The 20642-nt window shown below is 43.3% G+C and overlaps 1 protein-coding gene across 4 annotated transcripts; it reads right to left on the bottom strand.

Moving 5' to 3' along the window:
* Positions 1-393: 393 nt before the first annotated feature.
* Positions 394-13013, bottom strand: AKTIP (AKT interacting protein). Of its 4 annotated transcripts, none has more exons than XM_064387324.1 (10): positions 12955-13013; positions 9486-9601; positions 8012-8217; positions 6462-6526; positions 6278-6378; positions 4989-5077; positions 4819-4917; positions 4497-4604; positions 3890-3950; positions 394-1319 (listed from the first exon to the last, which is right to left on the bottom strand). In XM_064387324.1, the coding sequence occupies exons 2-10, from the start codon at positions 9525-9527 to the stop codon at positions 1209-1211; spliced, it is 882 nt and encodes a 293-aa protein (XP_064243394.1). In that variant the 5' UTR covers positions 9528-9601; positions 12955-13013; the 3' UTR covers positions 394-1208. The 4 variants fall into 4 exon arrangements, with proteins under 4 accessions (XP_064243394.1, XP_064243396.1, XP_064243395.1 ...); XM_064387326.1 differs by lacking the exon at positions 12955-13013 and adding an exon at positions 12761-12897; XM_064387325.1 differs by lacking the exon at positions 12955-13013 and adding an exon at positions 12227-12381.
* Positions 13014-20642: the final 7629 nt, after the last annotated feature.

Here is a 20642-nt window from a genome sequence, read left to right as displayed (position 1 = left end):
ACTGTCAGATAAAAACAGAACACAAAAGAACACAATCCCACATCACTGCCCACCCTCCTGAAACACCTCGAGTCACTACAGGCTGCTCCAAGGCAGCTGGCTGGCACTAATGCCACCAGTACGGGCAAAGGGAGTCAGAGCCCAGCTCCAATGGGTTGGCACCGAAGGCTTTGACAGGCCACTCATGGGAGGCAAGAAAAGGCAACACACCAGGCTGTGTGTGATGTTTTCCTTACTTAGGAAAAGGAAGAATCTGTCCCAAGTCCACTTGAGCTTTGGAGCTACTCTGGCATCCCATGAGCATCCCAAACACCAATGCAGACAAGGACCTGTGTAGCCAGGTGCTTCCCACTCTTCACTATGTCCACAGCACAGACTAACAGGGACAAAAGCTAGAGCACAGTTTCTTTTTATTTTAAGATGTCACTATTCACACACATCAGTCAACTATCCTAAGAAATCCCCTAGACACCTAGGGAACCTAAAACCCTCTAAGATTTTATTAGCTCAAGAGACCACCATTAAAAGCTTTGATTGTAGTGTTTCTGTACTAAAAAGTCTACCAAGCCTGACATTCTGCTTTCACCCTGTCAGACTAATGTGCGCTTTAGTGACAGTATCCATTTACAAATCAATAAACATCATACATCATCCCCAGCTTTACTTCTGGAAAGTGCTAAATGGAGTCAATGAACCGTCTATTTACAATTTCAAATCCTAACATATTTACAATAGAAACCAAAAGTATTTAAAACCATTAAATATAGTGTTTAACTCTGCTATATTAGTTTACATGAACACAGCTTAACTCTGGCATCGTATTTCCAATACTAATATTTCCGCCAGTAATTTAAGAGTCTTCTTAAAAAATTGCTATTCCTGGAGGGAAAAAAATAAAAGCTTAAAAACCAACCCAAAACCTCCAGGCATTTCAGAGCCCTGAGGAATTACCCACCCTAGCCAGTCTTCAGGCAGAAGTACTGTAGTGTTCAAGAGAGACTTCCAAACTCCAGGCAAGCCTTTAAAACCTAATGCATATGTAAAACATTAAGAGTCAGTAATCCATTGAACAGGTTTACTGGAGTCACTGCTACCATTCTGGTTTTACTAATCCGTGGTCAAGAAGGAAACTGCTGCTTTGCTGTTTCTCCCTCCGTTACATTCCCTCCACCCCCAGAAAGTGTTTTGTGCACCAGTGTCCAGGACAGCTAAGTGGGCATTGTCTTCTCTTCTTTGCTGAAGGGCTGGACTGAGCCAGGCTTCACCCAGGACAGGCCAGAGACGTGCATGCTTTTGCAGTGCTGATCTTCCGGCTTCTTCTGGGGAAAACAAAGCTAAAGTTACAATTGTAACATACCCAAACCCTCTCAGCTCCCCCTCTGTCTATTTCACTTCAGCAAATACAAGCACAAAAGAGACTTGCACCATTTCCTCTCCTCAAACAGGAATAGTAAGACGGTCACAGGTTTAATTTCTGGAATGCGTGTGGCATCTGCAGAACTACCCTGACAGCAGAGGAGTTTTAATGACCTAACTTGGGTACAGCTGCCCTATCCCACCACAAAGACTCAAGGATAGTCCTCTTGCTTGCAGGCCCCAGCCCAGCATCACTGCACTGCTCTTCAGTGGTTTTCTGGTTCCACAGAAAGAAATGCCAATCCAAACCTCCCCAAACACTGCCCCTGTAGTTCTACCTGGTGATGCTGGGCGTGCTGGGGAGGAACACTGCACCCACAGGTGGTTGGAAACCCAAACTAATGTGTCAAAGTAGCAATTAATGCCTTGGTTAAACATGGGAGTTTCCTAATGCTCTCCAAGGATGGCCCTGTCCTTCCCTTCCCTGAGCATTTGTCACAGTTAAATGCTTGAACAGTAACTATTACCCAACAGTGCAAGAAACATTTTGAACTCACTATTGCAATTTATAAGACATTAAAAAAAAGGCTTGAAATCAAAGAAAAAAGATAGAACTTGGAGCAGCTATAGATTCAAAGTAGTTAGAGATCAGTAAATTAGACATCTCCTCTGGCTGGCCAAAGCAGCAGAAGAGCTTGCAGGATTATTTTAATGCCAGGAAGTGTACAACAACTACATCAAACCTGGAACGGTGTGCTGAGCTCTAGAAAGTAAAAACTGCATAAGCAGACTTGGTTGTAATATGGAAAGTCTTTAACTGACAAAGTAGATTAAGGCAGCAGGAGAAGAGAACCTGCACTCCTGCCCCTCCCCATGCTTTGTGCCAAAGGTGACAACTGTGACAGACCTGCCACAACACGTTGGACAACAGCAAACAGGAGGGATGAGTTAAGCCTGAGCCTGGCAGGGGCAGCTGCCTCTCCCATGCTGCACACAGGAACCACACCTTGGAAAAGTGCTCAGCAGGGAACTGGGGCATCACTGCCCTTCCTCAATGGCCCAGCTGTTTCCCAAGGAACAGAATTCAGGGGTAATAAACAAGCATCCAGGGCTGGAGGAAGATTTAGGAACTTGTTTTTACAAGGAATGTTCTCAGCTACACTGGCATTTTGGGACACATCTACAGCACAGAAGATGGGCCATTCCTATCAACAAATGACTGGAGCAACACAGCACCATGCATGCAATAGTTACTGAAGATGTTTGTATTCACCTGAAAAGAAAGATAATCAACAGGCATCACTAAAGAAAATAGGACAAAAGAAAGGTCACTGTTGGCTATCAGTCTCTGAGACAACATCAGACCCTTTCAATTTCAAGTTCTCTGGCCTATTATTTGTCTTTGATTTAAAGGATAAGGAGGTGAAGAATATAGGAGAAAGGGATGAGAAAAAGAAGTATCAGAAGTATTTCTTAAGTTTTGTATGAACATCAAGAAGTCAATCTGGCCAAAATATTTTCCTGTGTGTTTTAAGGCTCTGATGTGACTCTGGCACTTGGGAGCACTGGCACACTGAGCTCAGGCAGTGTATTGTATTAAGATCAATTTAAAAACCTCATTCATGCCAGAAAACATACAAGAACATGAGGTAAGGCATGCAGGAAGGAAGACAAGTTCAAACTGACAAAAAAAAAAAATTCATTACACAAAACCCCAGAAAACCATAACACAGCCTTAGGCCATGTCAGTAACCAAAACATTCAGAGTGCCTTTCCTTGCCAGTCCAGCTATGACAGCAGCCACTGTTTCAGCATCCCTTTGTACTACAAGTGGATTGACTTGTCAGGCCACTCAGTACAGACTCAGAATTGCTGTGTGCCTTGTCAAGTGCAAAGCAGTAATTAGAAAAACAAAACAAAATATGAACAATCTGAATCCCAAATCACATCCCATCACCCATCAGGTGAAAGCTCTATGAGCCAACACATTCTTGCTCTGTCAGAAGCATCACACTGTGATGGAAGGAACTCTCAGCACCTTTTGGTGAGCTGATATTGTCTCATCAGTAATCAGCAGCATTAGAGAAGTGAGCAAGGGACTCTGTACTGCTTCACAAATTTTGCAAGGAGAAGAAAGTGCTGAAGCTTTGATTCAGTAATGAAAGATCTCAACAGAAGAAAAGGAAGCTGGGGACTGTCAGGTAATGAAGGAATGGTAACAGTCATGACAAGTGGGACAAGCTAACAGGCTGCCAGTGAATCTCTTCATCCCTTCCCTCCATAGACAAAAAAAATAATAATCTGCTGTGTGCCAAGAGTTGTACTAACAAAGCTTTCTGGCTAAGTGACTAATTACATAACACACTGAAGTTAGAGCAGTGCCATAACTGCTTCGTTAGGAGACCACAGCAGTTCCAACATTCCTGCTGAGCCAAAAGAGGGATGGGAAAAGGTCTCCAGTACACAGAGAATCTTTCTTTCTGTATCAGTCAATAAACCCTTCCTAGAATGGAAATGTGAACTTTGCACGTACCTTCTGAGTCAACATCTTCTCTCGAGCTTCATCATGTATAGCTGGATTCCACGGAGAAAAACTATGGAAAAAGTACAGTTTACTCTTACTTGGAATTTTTGCAAACCACAGCACAGAAATAGCAGAAAGCAGTGATTTTGCTTTGTTTAGTTCATTGAATTTTAAGTAAATTATAAGTGGTGTTAAAACATATAGTAAAGAACTAAATTCATATTGTCATGGATCTTTTCAACAATAAATATATAGGTTTTCAGTTCTGAGAACTAGAAATTCAGCACACGTGACATGAAAACCACTCTTATTCACCATGATGCTGACTACTCCATCCCCCCATGTAGGCAATCTTTAGAAGGATTTTAAAACTCTGACCAAAGCTACAGTCATGCAAACTGAGCTCAGGAAAGCCAGAAAGCAACATTAAATCATGGGCATTTCTGCCTGAGGGAGGTGGATGTTTAAGGGCTTTTTGCTTGTTCTGAGGTTTGTTGATTTTTTTCTATAACAAAAGCAGGTCAGTCAGCCTGACAGAGAAAGGCTGCCATCAGCAACTACACCAAAACTTGCTCTCAAAACATTAGGACAGGGTGAATTTGCTCAGAGTACTCACATGATTGCATAGGGGTCCTCTATTTTGGGCTGATCAAATAAATGACTACTGCATAGTTTGACACTGTCTACCACTTTACTTTTGAACAGCTGAACATCCTTTTCATACCTGCAAGACAGAAGTAAGTAGTGTTAAGTAACTGCAAGGAGCCACAAGTTTGCTCTAGAAGCACAGACTTGGCAAACCCCAACCTGACTTCCTAACGCAACCAAGTCTGGAGGCAGAGACCACAAGTGGACAGAATTTTACAACCCTCTTGTTTCTGCAAGTCTATGCCAAAACCTCTTAAGAGGCCATGCCCATACACATGGAAGATACTCACAGCACTGCAGCCTCAGGGTTCAGAGGACTGGTTGTATCAATCTTGTAGAAGACTCTGCGAGCGTACATTAACACTTGCCATATGTGATTATGATTTCTCCTAAAAAGAACAAAGCACGATGAAGAATGGAACAAACTTCTCAAATTATCCATCAAATTGTCAGCACTAACCTCCATTTTGCAAATGCTCTTTTCACATCCAGTTCACCAGATAAAGGGTCCACTAGCGGGTGGAAGACAGGCAGGTCAAAAACCAAGCGCTGTGTTAGGGAAAAAAAATTCATTATGACAACTTCAATCCTAATGCCACGGGGTGAAGGTCAGTCAAATGTTGCTTCCAAATACTAATTAATTGCTTCTGTATTAAAAGAAAGCAACTGCAAGTGATTGCTACCAGCTGTGAAACTGTAACCCAACACACCTGTGTAACATGCAGGGTCTTGTCCTCTCTCACATGCTATCACCAAATCAGGAAACTAATCCAGTTAACTGCACAGGCACTAGTGCCAACACAGGTAACAATATCAGATAAGAACAGATTAAAGGAGTTTTTCTGGTTTAGCTATTTGTGACTGAAAGCTTTTTACATACCTGAGCTACAATCAATACTTTTTTTTATCCTACACACTTAAGTAAACTGAGCGGTGACACCTTGGTGTCTTCAGCTCCGTACAGCTCATTTCCTCCAGGGTTCACACATTCTTCCAAAAGAAAACTGAGTCTCAAGAGAAAGATTTCCTACTAGTTCTGTTATTTTAAAGATGATAGCTTTACATAAAACTTGACACCATGCAGGCAGCTACCCAACCCAGCAGTTCTGTGCACCTGCCCTCAAATCTTCCTCTTAAAGAACTGTGGCCAAGAGGGTAAGCTGCTCTGAAGAGTGACTGCCACAAAATACTTTTTTATTTTTATTTTAAAATTGGTCTAATAACTTGGAACCTTGGAACTAAAGAGAAAGCAGAGATGGAATATAACACCATACTATCTATCTCCTTCCTCCTTTGCTTCACCATGTTCTCCTCAATTTTTTAGTTCTTTGTTTCAATGTAATTTAGAAGAGACAGTCAAGAAATCCTGCAGTATTATAGCAAGCACAGCACAGGTGTCTGGATTTTACCTTCCATTATATCACTACTCAGAATTCTGATACCACTTTAAGGGCTTCAGTTTCAAGTTCCTGCTGAGGAAGTAACAAATCAAGAGTGGAGGGAAAGAACTGGTTGATTACTTAACACCCTAATGCATCTGACCTCAGGAAGTTCACTCCACACCAGTCTCAGGAATCAGAGTAAAGTAATTCCTCCACAGTGGTTTGCAAATGTGTACAAGACATGGCAAATGAGCCCAGTCAAGTGAACAAAATGAGTTCAAGGGAAAGGGAAGGTAATTGGTGTATCAGCTTTAACAAAAAGCTCTACTTGCACCACCAGGAAAGAAGAAAAAGCCAAGACACTCACCGGGCAGTCTCCATCCGGGTAATTATCAGGAATATAGACAGTGAACTTGAACACACCATCCTGGTAGAGCCCATGTCTTATGAATATCACACCAAACCACACTGCAAGTGAGAAAGATTGCTTGAGTGAAAGAATTACAAAATGTATGCATATAAAACAATTTAAAAGTAAAGTGTAAACTTACTCAAAGCCGATCGGTACGAGGGCTGCACGTAGACACCTGGCAACTTCTGCTTCACCACCAAGGTACTGCAATCAGAGTGAGCACTCAGAGCTCCACAGCCACACTGACACAGCAAACCCAGAAAGTACCACCCACAGCCCAACAGGGCTTTCTTCCACAGCTCACTCCCAATTCCCAAGGCTGCCCACAGAAGGAGGTGACAAATGTAGTGAAATCACGCTCTTCCTCCTGCTTTTCACACCACTCCACCTAAAGACTTACTAGCAGAGAACACTACTCCTCCTGATAAAACTAAGTAGAGAAGCAGAAAAACTCTTCTTTCAGTAGATGCATTTAACATATGTCAGTACAGAAATTTACAATTTGCTACTGAATCCCCAGTCTCAAAGTAAGGAAGAAAAAAAGAAATTAAATTCAGTAATTTTGAACACAGATTCACAGTCAATTGTAGTTGCTGCTGTAATGTGACTAAACTTCAACCTCAATTTTAAACAAGTGGTTTTTTTCAGTTTTAGATGACACTATGCTGCAGATCAAGCTAAAATTACACTGACAATGGCCAAAACAAACCAAAACCCAAATTAACTTCACAGGTTTTCCAGTTACTTGGCTTGCACAAATAAACAACAATCTTAAAGCAAAACATTAACACAGTTCTCTGCTTACCATTTCCCTTGTATTTGTTATTAGTTCCCCAATAATGAAATTGCATTATAGTACCAATATATTTACTCAGAAGAAAAATAACTTTCCTGAATTAAAAGGCAGGGTCAATTCCTTGAAAAAAAATAAATATTTTGTGAGTTCTCACTTTCAAGTTAACAGTTAAATACAAGAACTGAGACTCAGTGTTGCATAAGGACTCCAGGGATTTCATTCCAAAAGGCACCACATACTTGGGAATCCAGTATGTCTGTTACAGAGGAAGTCCCTTCAGCTCTGAGCACTAACCAGTTATATAACTAGAAAGTTCTCAAGACAGATTGTTATGCTCCCACAGCAGCCTACAAATCACTAGATGGGTGAAATGCACCTCCTCCCTTGTAAGCTTCATGTTAAATATCACAGAAATTAATGCAGACTTCCCAACATCCACTTGATCAACTGGATCAGGCAGTGTTCAAGTGTTTCATGTGACAACTGAAGGAAGGTCCCACATCCTAACTCCATTAGATAACACCATATATTCATGAGCATCTTCCCACTTGACATCTGCCTGCTTCTATTTTAATACTTGTTTCAAATATTTGGTATTTCTGACTAAAAAGCCATTGGGATAACTCAACTCGCAATGTGCTTACTTCAAGATTAAAAAATGTAGTAATTCAGAGAATGACATCTAAAAGGACCACTTAAAATCTCATCTTTCTTCTCCCTTTCTGTCTCAAGAAATCAAGGTTTCTGCTCCAGAAAAAGAACTCTGCAGACAATGTCTTCCTGCCTTCAAGGACTATGACAGACATCATGCAAGAACTGCCCTGCAGGGGTTTTTTCCCCACTGAAGCATAAGCCAAGTGACCTAAAAAAAGATGAAAAAAGTGAAAACTTACAATTCTGCAAGTAGTGAGTACTCCAAATAAAAAGGCCCATAGGAAGCATGTGTTCCATTTGTGGACTGGGAGGAGGTGGCAGGTGAAGCAGGCTTGGTTATTGGCACAGCATTCTTTGGGATAGAAGGCAACTGTTTCTTTGCAGAGGCTCGCAGGGGACTGGTTCGGAGCTCTCCACTCAAGGTTTTCTCTTCAGTGTCAGATCTCTGTCAAATCAAAGGAGAACCATGAGATCACAGACCATATTTCAGACACATTTAACACATGAACATATTTTAACACAGGTGTAAACCAAATTATGATAATTACAAGTTAGGCCAATGAAACATATCTTGGGTTTTGGTGATCTATTGCTTGAGGAAGGGCATGGAGGAGTGTCCCTTTGCATTTTCTTTTTAAATAGACTTTTATTCAACTAAACACAACCTACAAGTACAAAAGTATTCAATGCTGGATAGGAAACCTGCAGATTAGGACAAATGCTTAAGGAGGCTTACATTTATTTAGAACCTGAAACCAGACAGTATATAACATCAGCTTACAAGTCAATCTATTTCTAGCACACAGTGCATCAAGATAAATCATTTCTACTGACAAGCATCCTTACACTGTAGACTTCAAAGACTCTTTAAAGTAGTGTAGTAAAACTGAGATGAAAAAACAAGGTTTTATGTATTTCACTTCCTGCCTGTGCTTAAGATATCAACATTCCACTTGGAACTGATCCTATAGCTCACTCCCACAGGGAAAGAATCACCCCTTGGCAGTTGCACCAAGTTTAAATAGTTTTACTATAGGAACCTTTTAATGCCTTTGCTGTCTTTTCTTGGAAGAAAAGAACAAACCACTGCCAACAAACACTGTACTACTCACCGCCCCAAAATCATTCTACAGATTGCCAGGACAAATGTGCAAACTACAGACTTAGGCTTAGGCCACGTGTGGTGACTAAAGGCAGGATTTAAGCTGCAGTGTTTTGCAAGGCCCAAGACCTGGACTAGTAACAATATCTCATGATCAATGTTACATAATTTGCTCTAGTACTGAACACCTGGGAAATGATTAACTCTAGAACTCCCATTTTTATTACTGCTACAACCTCAAGCAGCAACAGCACTACAGGGACATAGTTTTGTCAAAGCTCATTACACATGCTATGGCTAAGCTCTACATAAGACACTAAAATGTCTTAAGAAAAAAGTGTTTCTACCACTTGATCTAATTTGTTTCACATTTCCTATTTAAAGATGCTTCAGATAAAAAAAGTCAACAAATTCTGGAGTAAACTCTATGCACAGACACATTCCAGTTAACACAGCTCAGAGCTAGTTTACACTTTTACTGAAGGTGATCACAACCCTCGGGATAAATGCACAATAAAACACTATTTGCAGATCACCTGATGTTTTTTCCCAGCACTGCTACCACCCCTCCCAAGCATGACAACACTTCCTGGCATGCACTCATTACATACCTTGCGCACAGAACCTGTAGACATGCTCCAGAAAGGGTTCATAACGCGGATTCCAAACAAGGGGCAGCAACTTCTCCGTGTCCTCGGAGTGTCCTCAGGCTCTTTGGATTTGTACCCTAGAAGTACACAGAACAAACATGCATTTAACAGATAAACAGGACTCAGTATAGGATTCAGATCTAATTCTGCAGTCAGCATTATCTTCCTGTAACTTCAGAAGAAAACTTTACGCAAGACCAACAAGAGTTGAAAATGCCAAAGCTCTATTATATGCTCCAGAAGAATAACACATCTGTTTTTGCACCTGAATCTCTGCCTTCCTTCTGACAGAAAAAGACTCTACATTCTGCATTCCATGTTCATTTTACCAATGAGAAGAAAAAAAAGGGTCATCTCTTGGCTCAGCAGAGTTTAGAAAGACTCTCTACACAGGCAAATATTAATGTCACCACCTCCCCACTTCAGTCCAGCACCAGACAGAGCCATCATCCTGCTAAGAACTGTCCCTCACAGACACTCTTGACTTTGCACAAATCTGAAGTGTCTCAGTTGGACAAAGCCTCTGCCATTCCCAGTGACAGAGATGATCCTTTCATTGAGTTTGCATCATGTATGTGTCATTTTGTTTTCATCTGCATTGGAACACCACCAGGAACAGACAAAGCCATAGGACACAGAAGTTTCTCTGTGGCTTATTTAATGGCTTCATTATTAGCACTAAGGCTTAGTGCTCTTTAAATCAGCAGCCCAACAACAAGGACTTCTGCAGTATTTGGAGTTTCAGTGTCATCCACTGTGTATGTCCTTGCTTTCCTCTCTCTCTCTTTTAAGTCTTGCTTTGCTTGTTCAAGAACCATAGCACCTCTCGTCTGGCACAGCCTATTCCCTCCACTCTTTTTTCCTCTCCAGTTTTCCTACCTTCCTTCCCTGTCTCACCCTCCCATTTTTGGCTCCATCACCTGAGGTTTTGAGGCACTTTACTCAGTTTCTTTAATAGAAAGTTGCACAGCATGGATCAAGATGGCTAACGTGATGTGAGAGGGACAGAGCCAGTGGCACAGGTTTCTACTGTGGTCAACACAACAGTAAGGAAGGCAGCATCTGTTCACCACTGGTCTGATTATTTTATAGAGAAAACTGAAACATTATGACCAAAATCTTCCTAAAATTAAAATAAATGCCGATCTTATTGAATGGAAAAAAAAAACAACAAAAACCACAAATAAACAAACAAAAACAACAAATAAAAAAAACCACACTCCAAAGAATTTATCCAAAGAAAGTCTAGGAATTTTAGATATTTAAAAGAAACATCAATATCAAATCATAGCCTTCTAGGCTATGCAGCAGCTTAACATTAAAAAAAAGGCAAGCACCTTTCAGAAAAGTGATGAAAAATAATTCATTTCTGCATCCAAAATAATTTCAAATATTCCAATACACAACAGGTTCCTCCAGGTATTTTTTCCTCCTCAGCAGCCAGAACTTCCCATCATTCTGAGCCGCTGAAGAGAGAAAGTCAAAGCACAGCTACTGCCCTGCGAGAGCAGGGAGAAGATGTTTTCACTTTTGCCCAGCTCTTGTCTGGAAAGCAGCGTCATGCCAGAGGGCTGTGCCACAGGCCTTTTCCATCAAAGCAGCCAGACTAAGGAAGACGGGAAGACACCGGGCCAGGAAGGCAGGAGACGTTTCCTCGGGAAACTCCGGCGTAACCAGCGGGTGGAGGAACTGACGCACAAAGAGCACCTGAGAGCTCCAGCCCCGACGGAGGGAGAACTGCTGGAAGCCGAGGTACAGGCTGGGAGACAATTAGCTGGAATCTGCAGTGATTATGGGATTGGGGTGGGATCAGTTTGTTGTTTGTTTTGGGCTGGAGGTTTTTACAGCTAGGTAATACAAGCTGCATTATCCCGGAACTAGAGACAGGAGAACAGGAGTCAGCAGCACAAAGAACCACGCATGCAGGTAAAAACCAGCCCAACCTACTCCCAGGGAAACAGGGAACTTCTCCAGGAGCTTGGGAACTGGTGTTAGATGCAGCTCAGTCACCAGATCCACCTTTCAGAAAGCAGCTATGTATCTCAGTACACTTCCAGCTTTGCCTACTTACAGGCTATTAAGAGCAAATAAAACATTATTTTAGCTTTAGTTAAGCTAAAGAATAACTTCCACAGGTTGTCTTGCACAGATGTCTTTTATCCAGTTGCTTGCCAGTCATAAATCACACATAGTATCATCCTACATTTATTGTTAAACTGTCTCCAGTCTCATACACCTGCTAAAATACTGTTTACAGTGCACAACTCAGAACCTCAGAGTACAAACGTCCCAGAAAAGGGGAATTTTACCACTGTTGTAATAAGTGTCATATTTTTCTCCTCTCACCAACAGTTATTTAATCAAACACAACAGTAAAGCAATGTGGAAAAAAAAAAAAAGAACAACAACTTTATCTGCCTGGAACAGAGCACTCTTCTAAAGATTTTCTGGAAACATCAACAAATCAAAGAGGGCCACTCCCACACCGGAGAGCGAACTGAGCTACTTCAGCAGAGCACCAGAACAGCGCAGATGGCACACACAGTGCTAGTCCAGGAGCCGCTGCTGTCAGTTCACGCTGCACCTCATTCCTCCCCGGCACAGCCACTCCTGACCTCCTTTGGACCCAAGGCCTCGGTCACCCACGCCTCAACCTGCCGGACAACACGGGAGCCGCCGGGGCGGCGAACAGGAGCACTGACCAGCCAAGCCTGTTCGCCAACTCTTCCTCCACAGGTGCGTTACACGTTCCATACCAACACCTGCTGCTACGAGCTCAGTCCAGCAGGAAACTGCGATCTACGCCACCGACACCTGCCCCTAGACAGCAGCCTGAGGGACACGGGGTGCGGGCCGGCCCAGTCCCAGCACTCCCAGCACAGGGCGCCGCAGCGGGAGCTGTCAGCCGGGGCTCATGGCAGGCTCAGAGCAGTCCTGGCGGTGTTTCCCGCCGAGGCCGCGGCCGTGCGGAGCCGCTGGCACGGCGCAGAGCAACGGACGGAGCTCCGGCAGCCACCGGGCCCGCGGCGCCGCCGCTCCCCGCGCGGGGCAGCCCCAACGGGCCCGGCCCCTCCGGCGGCAGGTGACGGCCCCGCGGCGCGGGCACCCGCAGCCCCTCCGCCACAGAGCGGCCCCCTCCCGCCCGTGCCGCGGGACCCCCGCGCCCACCGCCTCCGCGCCGCCCGGGAGGCTCAGCCCGGGCGGGGCCGGCGCTGCGGCCCCTCTCGCTCACCCACCGAGGCTCCGCCGCTCCCCCGCGAGGCCCAGGCCCCGCCGCCGCCGCCGCCGCCGCTCCCGCTACCCCCGGCACAGCCCCATTTACCGCCCGCCCCTCGGGCCGCACATCCGGGCCGCCCCCCGCGGCCAATCGGCGCCCGCCGCTCCCGGTGCCGCCCCGCGGGGCGGGGCCGCGGCCGCGGCCGCCACTCACAGCTCGGCACGGCCCTGACGCGCCGCGGCCGCCCCGGCTCCGTCACCGCGCGGGGCCGCCCGGCCGGGCGCTGCGCGCCCCGCCCCGCGCACGCCGATTGGTCTGGGGGCCTGTCCGTCTCGTGGCGGGCGGACCAATGAGATCGCGTGGGTGCACCTGTCACTCGCTCAGCTGTCTGACCGCGCCGGGGGTGGAGCTTAGAGAAAGGGGCCGCTCTCATTGGCGGGCGGGGCGCGCGGGGACGCACGCTATTGGTCGGTAGGCCCCAGAGGCGGCCTGGGGCGGGGCCTGGGGCCTGTCCGGCACCGCCCGGTGTCCGAGCGCTGGTCCGGCGCGGCCGGGCTGAGGGAGCGGGACGACGGCTGCTGGGCTGAGCCCGGGCGAGGGCAGGAAAGGCGGAGCTGCGGCGATGCCATCCGGGACAGCCGCGGGGACGCGTTCCCGCTCCGGACAGCGAGGGGCAGCGGAGCAGTGGCACGGCGCTGCAGCGCGGTGAATGAACACCGTGTGTGTGTGTGTGACCTGAGGCATCCCCTCAGCCTCTCCAAAATTCTGCAGCTAACGCTGCCTGTGTGAGCCAAGAACTCCTCCTCACCTGGAGGTGACGTAATCAGTCACGGACTTTCGTCACTCCTTCTCGCAGGCTACTAAAATGGACATTTGAAAAACATTTTCAGTTGAATTTTTTGGTTTTTTTTTCCTCACAGACTCTCAGGATGGGGCAGGTTGGAAGGACCTCAGTGGGTCACGGGGTCCAATTCCCTGCTCAGGCAGAATTGCCCAGGGCACAGGGCTGTGTCCAGACAGTTCTGGAGTGTCCCAGTGAGGAGACTCCGCAGGCTCTGGCCGGGCTGTTCCGCGCTCGGGCCCTGCACAGCCAAGAACTCCTTGCTCGTGTCCAGGTGCAGCTCCCTGGGCGTCATTCCTGCCCCTTCCTCCTGTCCCATTGCTGCAAACAAGGGGCAGAGCCTGCAGACAGGGACAGGCAGGGCTGAGGGTCCCTCTCAGCCGTCTCCTCCCAGAGCCGAGCAGCCCGAACCCCCTCAGCCTTTCCTGGTAAGAGGGGCTCTCCAATCCCTTGACCATCTTTGCTGCATGGAGCCGCTCGGCAGCTCCGTGACTGTCGTGCTGAGGGGCCCAGAGCTGCACAGATGTGCCCGAGCAGGGCTGAGCAGAGCGGCAGCATCGCCCCTGACCTGCGGGCAATGCTCTCCCTAATGCACACCAGGATCCCGCTGCCCTTACCAGCCACAAGAATACACTCACTGGCACATTTTAAACTTCTTTTTTAAATTAATAATACCAGCTTCTGATACTGTTGCTGAGCAGGTACATGGACACACAGTGTAAATTTATATGAACAATATATACACACAGATATACAAAATATACCTCTAAAATCTGTGGTAGTTTCGGGGTCCCCAGACAGAGGAGAAAGGAAATTGATGAATCCGACTCCATGTTATTAGAAGGCTTATATTATATTATATTATAGAATGATATACTAAAACTATACTAAAGAATCGAGAAAGGATACAGACAGAAGGCTAGAAAGAATGATAATTAAAAACTCGTGACTTCTTCCAGAGTCCCGACACAGCTGGATGGTGATTGGTCATTAAGTTAAAACAATTCACATGAAACCAATCAAACATGCACCTGTTGGTAAACAACCTCCAAACCACATTCCAAAACAGCAAAACACAGGAGAAGCAAATCAGGTATTGTTTACATTTTTCTCTGAGGCTTCTCAGCTTCCCAGGAGAAGAAATCCTGGTGAAGGGATTTTTCAGAAAATACGACAGTGACAAAAATGTGCTGAAGAAAAGGAGGAAAAAAGAACCAACACCAGGAGTTATCTTTTATTTGTAATTAGACATTTTATGAGCACTGTAGAACAATTACAAAAGTGCTATAGCAAAACTGAAGTAATTTGTCAAGGTTTGGAAGGTGACAACAAAATCCATGCTATCTCAGGTATAAAAATTACAGAGAATTTTAAAAATCAATGCACGTAGGAATTTATTTTTGTTCCTAAGCTATGAGCAAAAATACCATGCTAAGGTTGTCACTTTGTCTCAATTATTGTAACCTTCTCCTTCCCCCTGTCCTCAAAATGCCACTTTAAAGTCTTCAGTCAGTTAATAAGGTTATTATTCTGGCTAAACCGCTGTCTCAAGTTTCTAAAACCCTTTGGCAATTTCCTGTTCTTCAGTGTTTCAAATGCAAGCTCCTTGCCCACACCACTGCACAACTTCCCTTTAGGCTCATATCCTAAATTACCTCCTTCCACTGCTACACGCAGTAGTAGCAGTCACTTGTTACCTCCTTTTTTTCTTCATCTCTTTCCTGCTATCTATTTTCTTTTTCTTGCTCTAAATCTCTTCCCACCAACTCTCCTTTGAACGTTGTGTGTCCAGAAATTTTTTTTATGTGGTTACCTCCATCAGAGGGCTTTTCAGACCTCACCATTCCTCGAAGAGTCTTGACTGTATCAGGTGCTGTCCTTGCTGAGGAATGACAGGTGATACTGAAATCCTCACTTACATGCTTTGCAGATGTCATAGATCTTATCCTGCAAAATTCTGTGGCTTCAACAACATTTTGGTGTTGACTGTACATGCTCAGGATGTTGCAAAACTATATTACAGTGAAATAACATTTTGATTTGGTATGAAGGATTGTAAGGAATACTTTATCAGGCCTTTGAACACAACATTGTTAATTCTCCAAACTCCACCACAGTCCAAAGTTTCCTATTTTGCTAACTAGAGGAATAATATTCTGACAAGAAAAAAAGCCTTTGTATAATAAATTTTCTTAAAATATTTTTAGATTCCCTTTCTAGTCCAAATGTGAAGTAATTCGACATAACAAATCTTTGTATTTTGACCAGTGTAAGAAATTAATCAGGCCTAGGATACTTTTTGTATATTATTTATCTCATGAAAGATTTCTTTCATTATGGGTGGTGCCTGTAGCAAATGTATGATTAAGGAACGTCTAAATAACCTTTAGATACCCTTTTTCCTACTTTTAGATACTCTGTTTCACCCAGAATTCTAAATACTGTAAGGGATTTTTCCACAATACCTATGTTCATAGCCCAAAACCCACAATCCAAACCCCAGAATTGCCAAGCACCTCTGTGGGGGAAGGAAGGGCGCTGTGGCTGTATCAGCATGGTCAGTGTGACGCTGAATTGTTCCGTGTGGGAAGTCTGGATAGTTCTGAACAGCCCAGAATTTCCCCTGGTGGTGGCTGTGGTTCTGAGAAGAGATAAAATAAGTGTGTAATTAGCTCGGGCTCGGCACCACTAGATGGTGTCGTGCAGCTGCTCTTGCTGACATGGCAGTCCTGGGGCAGGTGGAGGCACAGAAATCCCTCCTGGCAGGAGCACAGCGTGGGCTGCAGGAGCAGCTCGGGCTCAGTGCCCGCTGAAATCCCCGCTGCCTCTAGAGGGGATAAAAGAGTTTTGACAAATAACCTACATAGCCACACAAACCTTACCTTAACCTTACTGATATTAACAGGACTTTTTCTTCCCACAATGCAAAGGTGAAAGATGGCATTTTCTTTTTTTTCAAAGCTAAAAAGCAGAATTACGAACATAGTTAAAATCCTGAACTTTTTTTTTGTACTTTCAAGCACAACTCCTTTGTGCTTTGTATACTACAAGAAAATGCTATCAGCACTTTATAAAGCAATTGAAGTAAAAATAAAAGCAGACATGTAAAGAGTTTAGATTTTTGTTTCCTTTTTTACCTTGGTGAAAATGGTGCGTTGTTTTTTCATAAAGAAATTGTTTTCAATTTCTCCATACTGGCCTCTATTTGCATAATTGCTAATAACAAGATATATCCTTTCAGTAAACAAGGAGAGAGAAATTATCAGACCTCTGAAGTCTGTTGAAAAACCTACAAAAAGTGTTTAAAATGGGCGTTTTCAATTTGAAGATATCTGTGGAGCAGTGGATGGAAGGAGGTGATTCAAAGTGCACAGCAGTGCAAGCTCCCGTAAGAAGGAAGACATCAGCTCACAGTTCTCATTCTGAAGGACAAGAGTACCAACAATAATTAAACAAACGGGAGTGGATACCTGCTGGGAGGCTGGAGCTGCTGCGTGCCTCTGAGCCTGCAGTGGCAGGGCCAGGCTCAGGCCACAGAGGGATTTGCTTTGGGATGGATTCCTGAGACTCTGCCTGAAATGTCAATTCCCAGACAGGCCTGCACAGCTTGTCAGAAAATGCTGCCCAGACTCCTGCTACCTGTGCTTTGGCACATTGCTCTCTTTGGATTTGAAATTAAGTTAACAAAGTGTAAGAAAAAACACATTAATTAAAAGCTATTTTTTTTAATGAACACTATTGGAACTAACAGCAAATCAAACACAAACCCTTTTTCTAGTTTACACCTAACAGTGTGGTATTTCTCTAATTTCTTTAAAACAAGCATAAAGATGGAAACTTTTTGTACGAGTAGTATTGATTTAAGATTATGTACTCATTTTTCCTATTTTCTTTTTTTATTACAATGGAATTGCTAGAATTGATGCAGCTATAGCTGCACCAATATAAAAATGCTTTTGACTGCATATCTGTTTTCCCTGAGGATGAGGTAAGATGGAACAGCACTAACTGCATCATCAAAATTTGTCATTTAGTTCTTAGGGTAGAATCTCAGGACCTGCTCTTGGTCTCTGCTCAGTCAGCAGCAAACTGTTATAACAAGGACAAAATATTAAATTTATTTATTCCCTATAGAAAACCTCCTGTCTTCCTAGACTCACTTAATATAAAAAGAATACATTTGTGTGTAATATTCAGACACTTTTGTATTTGCATGGCTGTCAGTGTGTTTCACAACAGGAGAGATTGACTGCATTAATGGCTCCTGAACAGCAGAAGCTCCCATCAATTAGAGATTGATGATAATTAGAGATCAGATGATACCCTTCAAACTACACTTTCTTCAACGTGTCTCACTCTGAGGAAAAAAATACATTTGAGTCTGAATGTATTTCAGATTCCTTAATTTATGAACTAGAAACCTCAGTCACTGTGAGTCCAACTGTGCAGAATTCAGAACCATGAAACTTGTAAAAATTACTTACTGTACTCTTTTATTCCTTTGCATTTGCTTTCCTAATAGCTCTTGTTTGAATGGTGAGAATTACAGTTCTAAGATGAATTTTCATTCTGCACAGTATGATTTTGAATATAATTTCCTATTATAAGGAGAGAAGGGACTATTTTATCACTATTTTTTTGAGAAGTTGAACACTTGAATCTGACTATAGGCTTATAATGTCAGAATAAATCCCAGAGGAAGACTTAGATCCCAATTGTACTGGTTTTCTACTTCTAGGAGTTTCTAGGTGAAACATCCCAGGAAAGATAGGTCGATGAGAAGCACACAATTTGTTAGTCACACATTTTGAAAGTATGTTCCTTAGCTATCAAAATGACACATATCCTCTTTTTAAATACTAAAATGTAAAATTAATCTTAAAACTATGTATCCATACAACTTATTTGTAATACAGACATTGTCAGGATAAAAGCTTGTATATTTAATTCTTAACTTGGAATGTCTACTGATGAATTAAAATTCCTCCTTTTAGAATTTTCACAGCCATTCATCGAGAACTTTCTATAAAGTTGCTAATCAGACTAACTAGACTTACAGCTGTAATTAATATTTCCTTATGAATAAGGGTTTTTTTTTTTTCTCAATATCTTCCTTTCATGGAACATTTTGAATCATAATAATGTAGAACAAACTTTTAAACAAAAATGTATGGAATCCCACACTCTCAAGAGTAACTAAGATTACAGAGTAATCAGAATGAAGAATCTTTTTGAAAAATCAGTTTTGCAGAGAATAGTTATTAAAGTGCATCTGTATGAGACATCTTTGGCAAATCAGTGAACACAGTCCATGTAAACAAGCTTTGATCAGCAGTTTCCACAATATCATTATGAATTCCAGTGTTTGCTGTAATGGTATGATATGATAAGTGAAAGGCAGACAAAAACCAATTCATAATTTTCAGATGGAAAATCATGGTTAATTTGTTGACTGAAAAATAACTACATAATTTCAGAGATGATAAGACATAATAAAGTAGGACTATTCTTTTCTCCACTCACACCTTGAGCCATATTTCTACACAAAAGTCACTTTCCTCCTTTCATCTTCTTATTACTTTCCTGGTAAACTGACATATTAAGCAGATATGTAAGTGGTTGGTAATTTAAAAAAGCTGAATATTTAAAAAACTTAGTGGGTGACTGATCAAAGAACTGACTATGAAGAGTAAAGACTGGGGAGAGAGAGGGTGAATATGCAAAGGAAGCTTTCACATTCAAAGGGGAACAGCTACAAACAGCTACCAAGGGGTGCAGCTCAGTTAATAAAGTTCCAAGCAGAGAGGATGTTGGGCTTGAATCAGAGGCTGCCACTGAGCAGCACCTGAGAGCCCACACTGCCACCCCCTGCCACAGCATCCTGTCCCCAGGGCTGCTCCACTCTCCTGATCCAGCCCCATTTCCAGCTGCCCTGCCCTGCAGCCTAGCCTTGGTCACCTCAGCATTCCAACCAAGGAAAAGCTTGTGAGAAAGACACTTCTCTTCCTTCTATCTCTCCAAACAGAAACTGTAGCTGATGCTGCTGGCTCAGAGTTTATAACTGGGAGCAGAGAAGTTACTTTGGCAAACATAGAGGGCTGAATGGAAACTCAGAAACACCCTTCTCCCTCACACACCTTTTATTTTTCAGTTCTATATTCTGTATATGCATTTCTGGCTTAAACTAAACAGTGTAATAGAGAGCATATATTTAGAAGATTGCATATAAAGAAAACATTTACTATATTAGGTCTTTCTAGAGCTAGACTGAGCCCAAAGGGAAAAAAGAAAGAGCAGCAGCTCAGCATCTTCCCACAGGCTGCACACCTGGGCAGATGTCAATGTGGTAGGGTCATTCTCTCACTGGAAACAGGCAGATGGGAGCTGGTTATGCCTCAGATTTTTTCTCAATTTTTTAGGCAGCACAGGCTGAACACAAGCTGGGTAGTGCAGGAAAATGTTTGGGTTCCACTGCAAATGCATCCCTTCAATGAGCAGGAGGGCAGCCAGAACACTGACTCAGATAACTGACTGTCTTGGAAATGCAATTGGATTCAGGATCTGGATATCCAGTTATAGCTGAAGAACCTCAGAAAAATGAGCACTGCTAGATGGAAAATCAAATATTTGCTCAGTAGGAAGCAATTTCAAGTCAAATGAGGTTACTGTTGGCTTCTACTGCATCATAGCCAGGATATAGGAACCTGTCTGCTTCCCAATTTGGGCTATTCACAACCAGTTTGACTAGTCACAAATTAATGTTTTAGGGACATTACAGACCAATTTTAAAAAATCAACAAAATTCCTGTTAACTTCAACAAGATTTCAGTTGAGATATTTCATCTATGACTAAGAACTTAGGTTGGCAAAAAAAATCTTCAATAGAACATCTCTGTCCCCATCTGTTTCAAGTGTTTTTGGGGTTTTTTTGCTGAGTTTTGGTATCTTTTTTAAGCCGTCTGCAACCTTTTTTCTCTAAGTTAGTATAATTTTGTATCTCCCATTCAGTTCTGCTTCCTCAAAGTAATAATTTAATCTTATCTTCTATATATTTGTCAGT

This window comes from Passer domesticus, chromosome 12 (genome assembly GCF_036417665.1).
Source record: "Passer domesticus isolate bPasDom1 chromosome 12, bPasDom1.hap1, whole genome shotgun sequence".
Classification (NCBI taxonomy): Eukaryota; Metazoa; Chordata; class Aves; order Passeriformes; family Passeridae; genus Passer; species Passer domesticus.
The sequence above is the reverse complement of the archived record's forward strand: the minus strand, read 5'-3'. Positions and strand labels throughout refer to the sequence as shown.

What these genes read in the sequence shown, in the direction of transcription:
- AKTIP (XM_064387325.1), bottom strand. Translation starts at nt 12,278, where the DNA reads ATGGAACGTGTAACGCACCTGTGGAGGAAGAGTTGGCGAACAGGCTTG. An exon ending in CTCGTACCGATCGGCTTTGA is followed by an intron (nt 6,379 to 6,461) that starts GTAAGTTTACAC and finishes TCTCACTTGCAG; the next exon opens with TGTGGTTTGGTGTGATATTC. An exon ending in AACCCTGAGGCTGCAGTGCT is followed by an intron (nt 4,605 to 4,818) that starts GTGAGTATCTTC and finishes TCTGTCTTGCAG; the next exon opens with GTATGAAAAGGATGTTCAGC.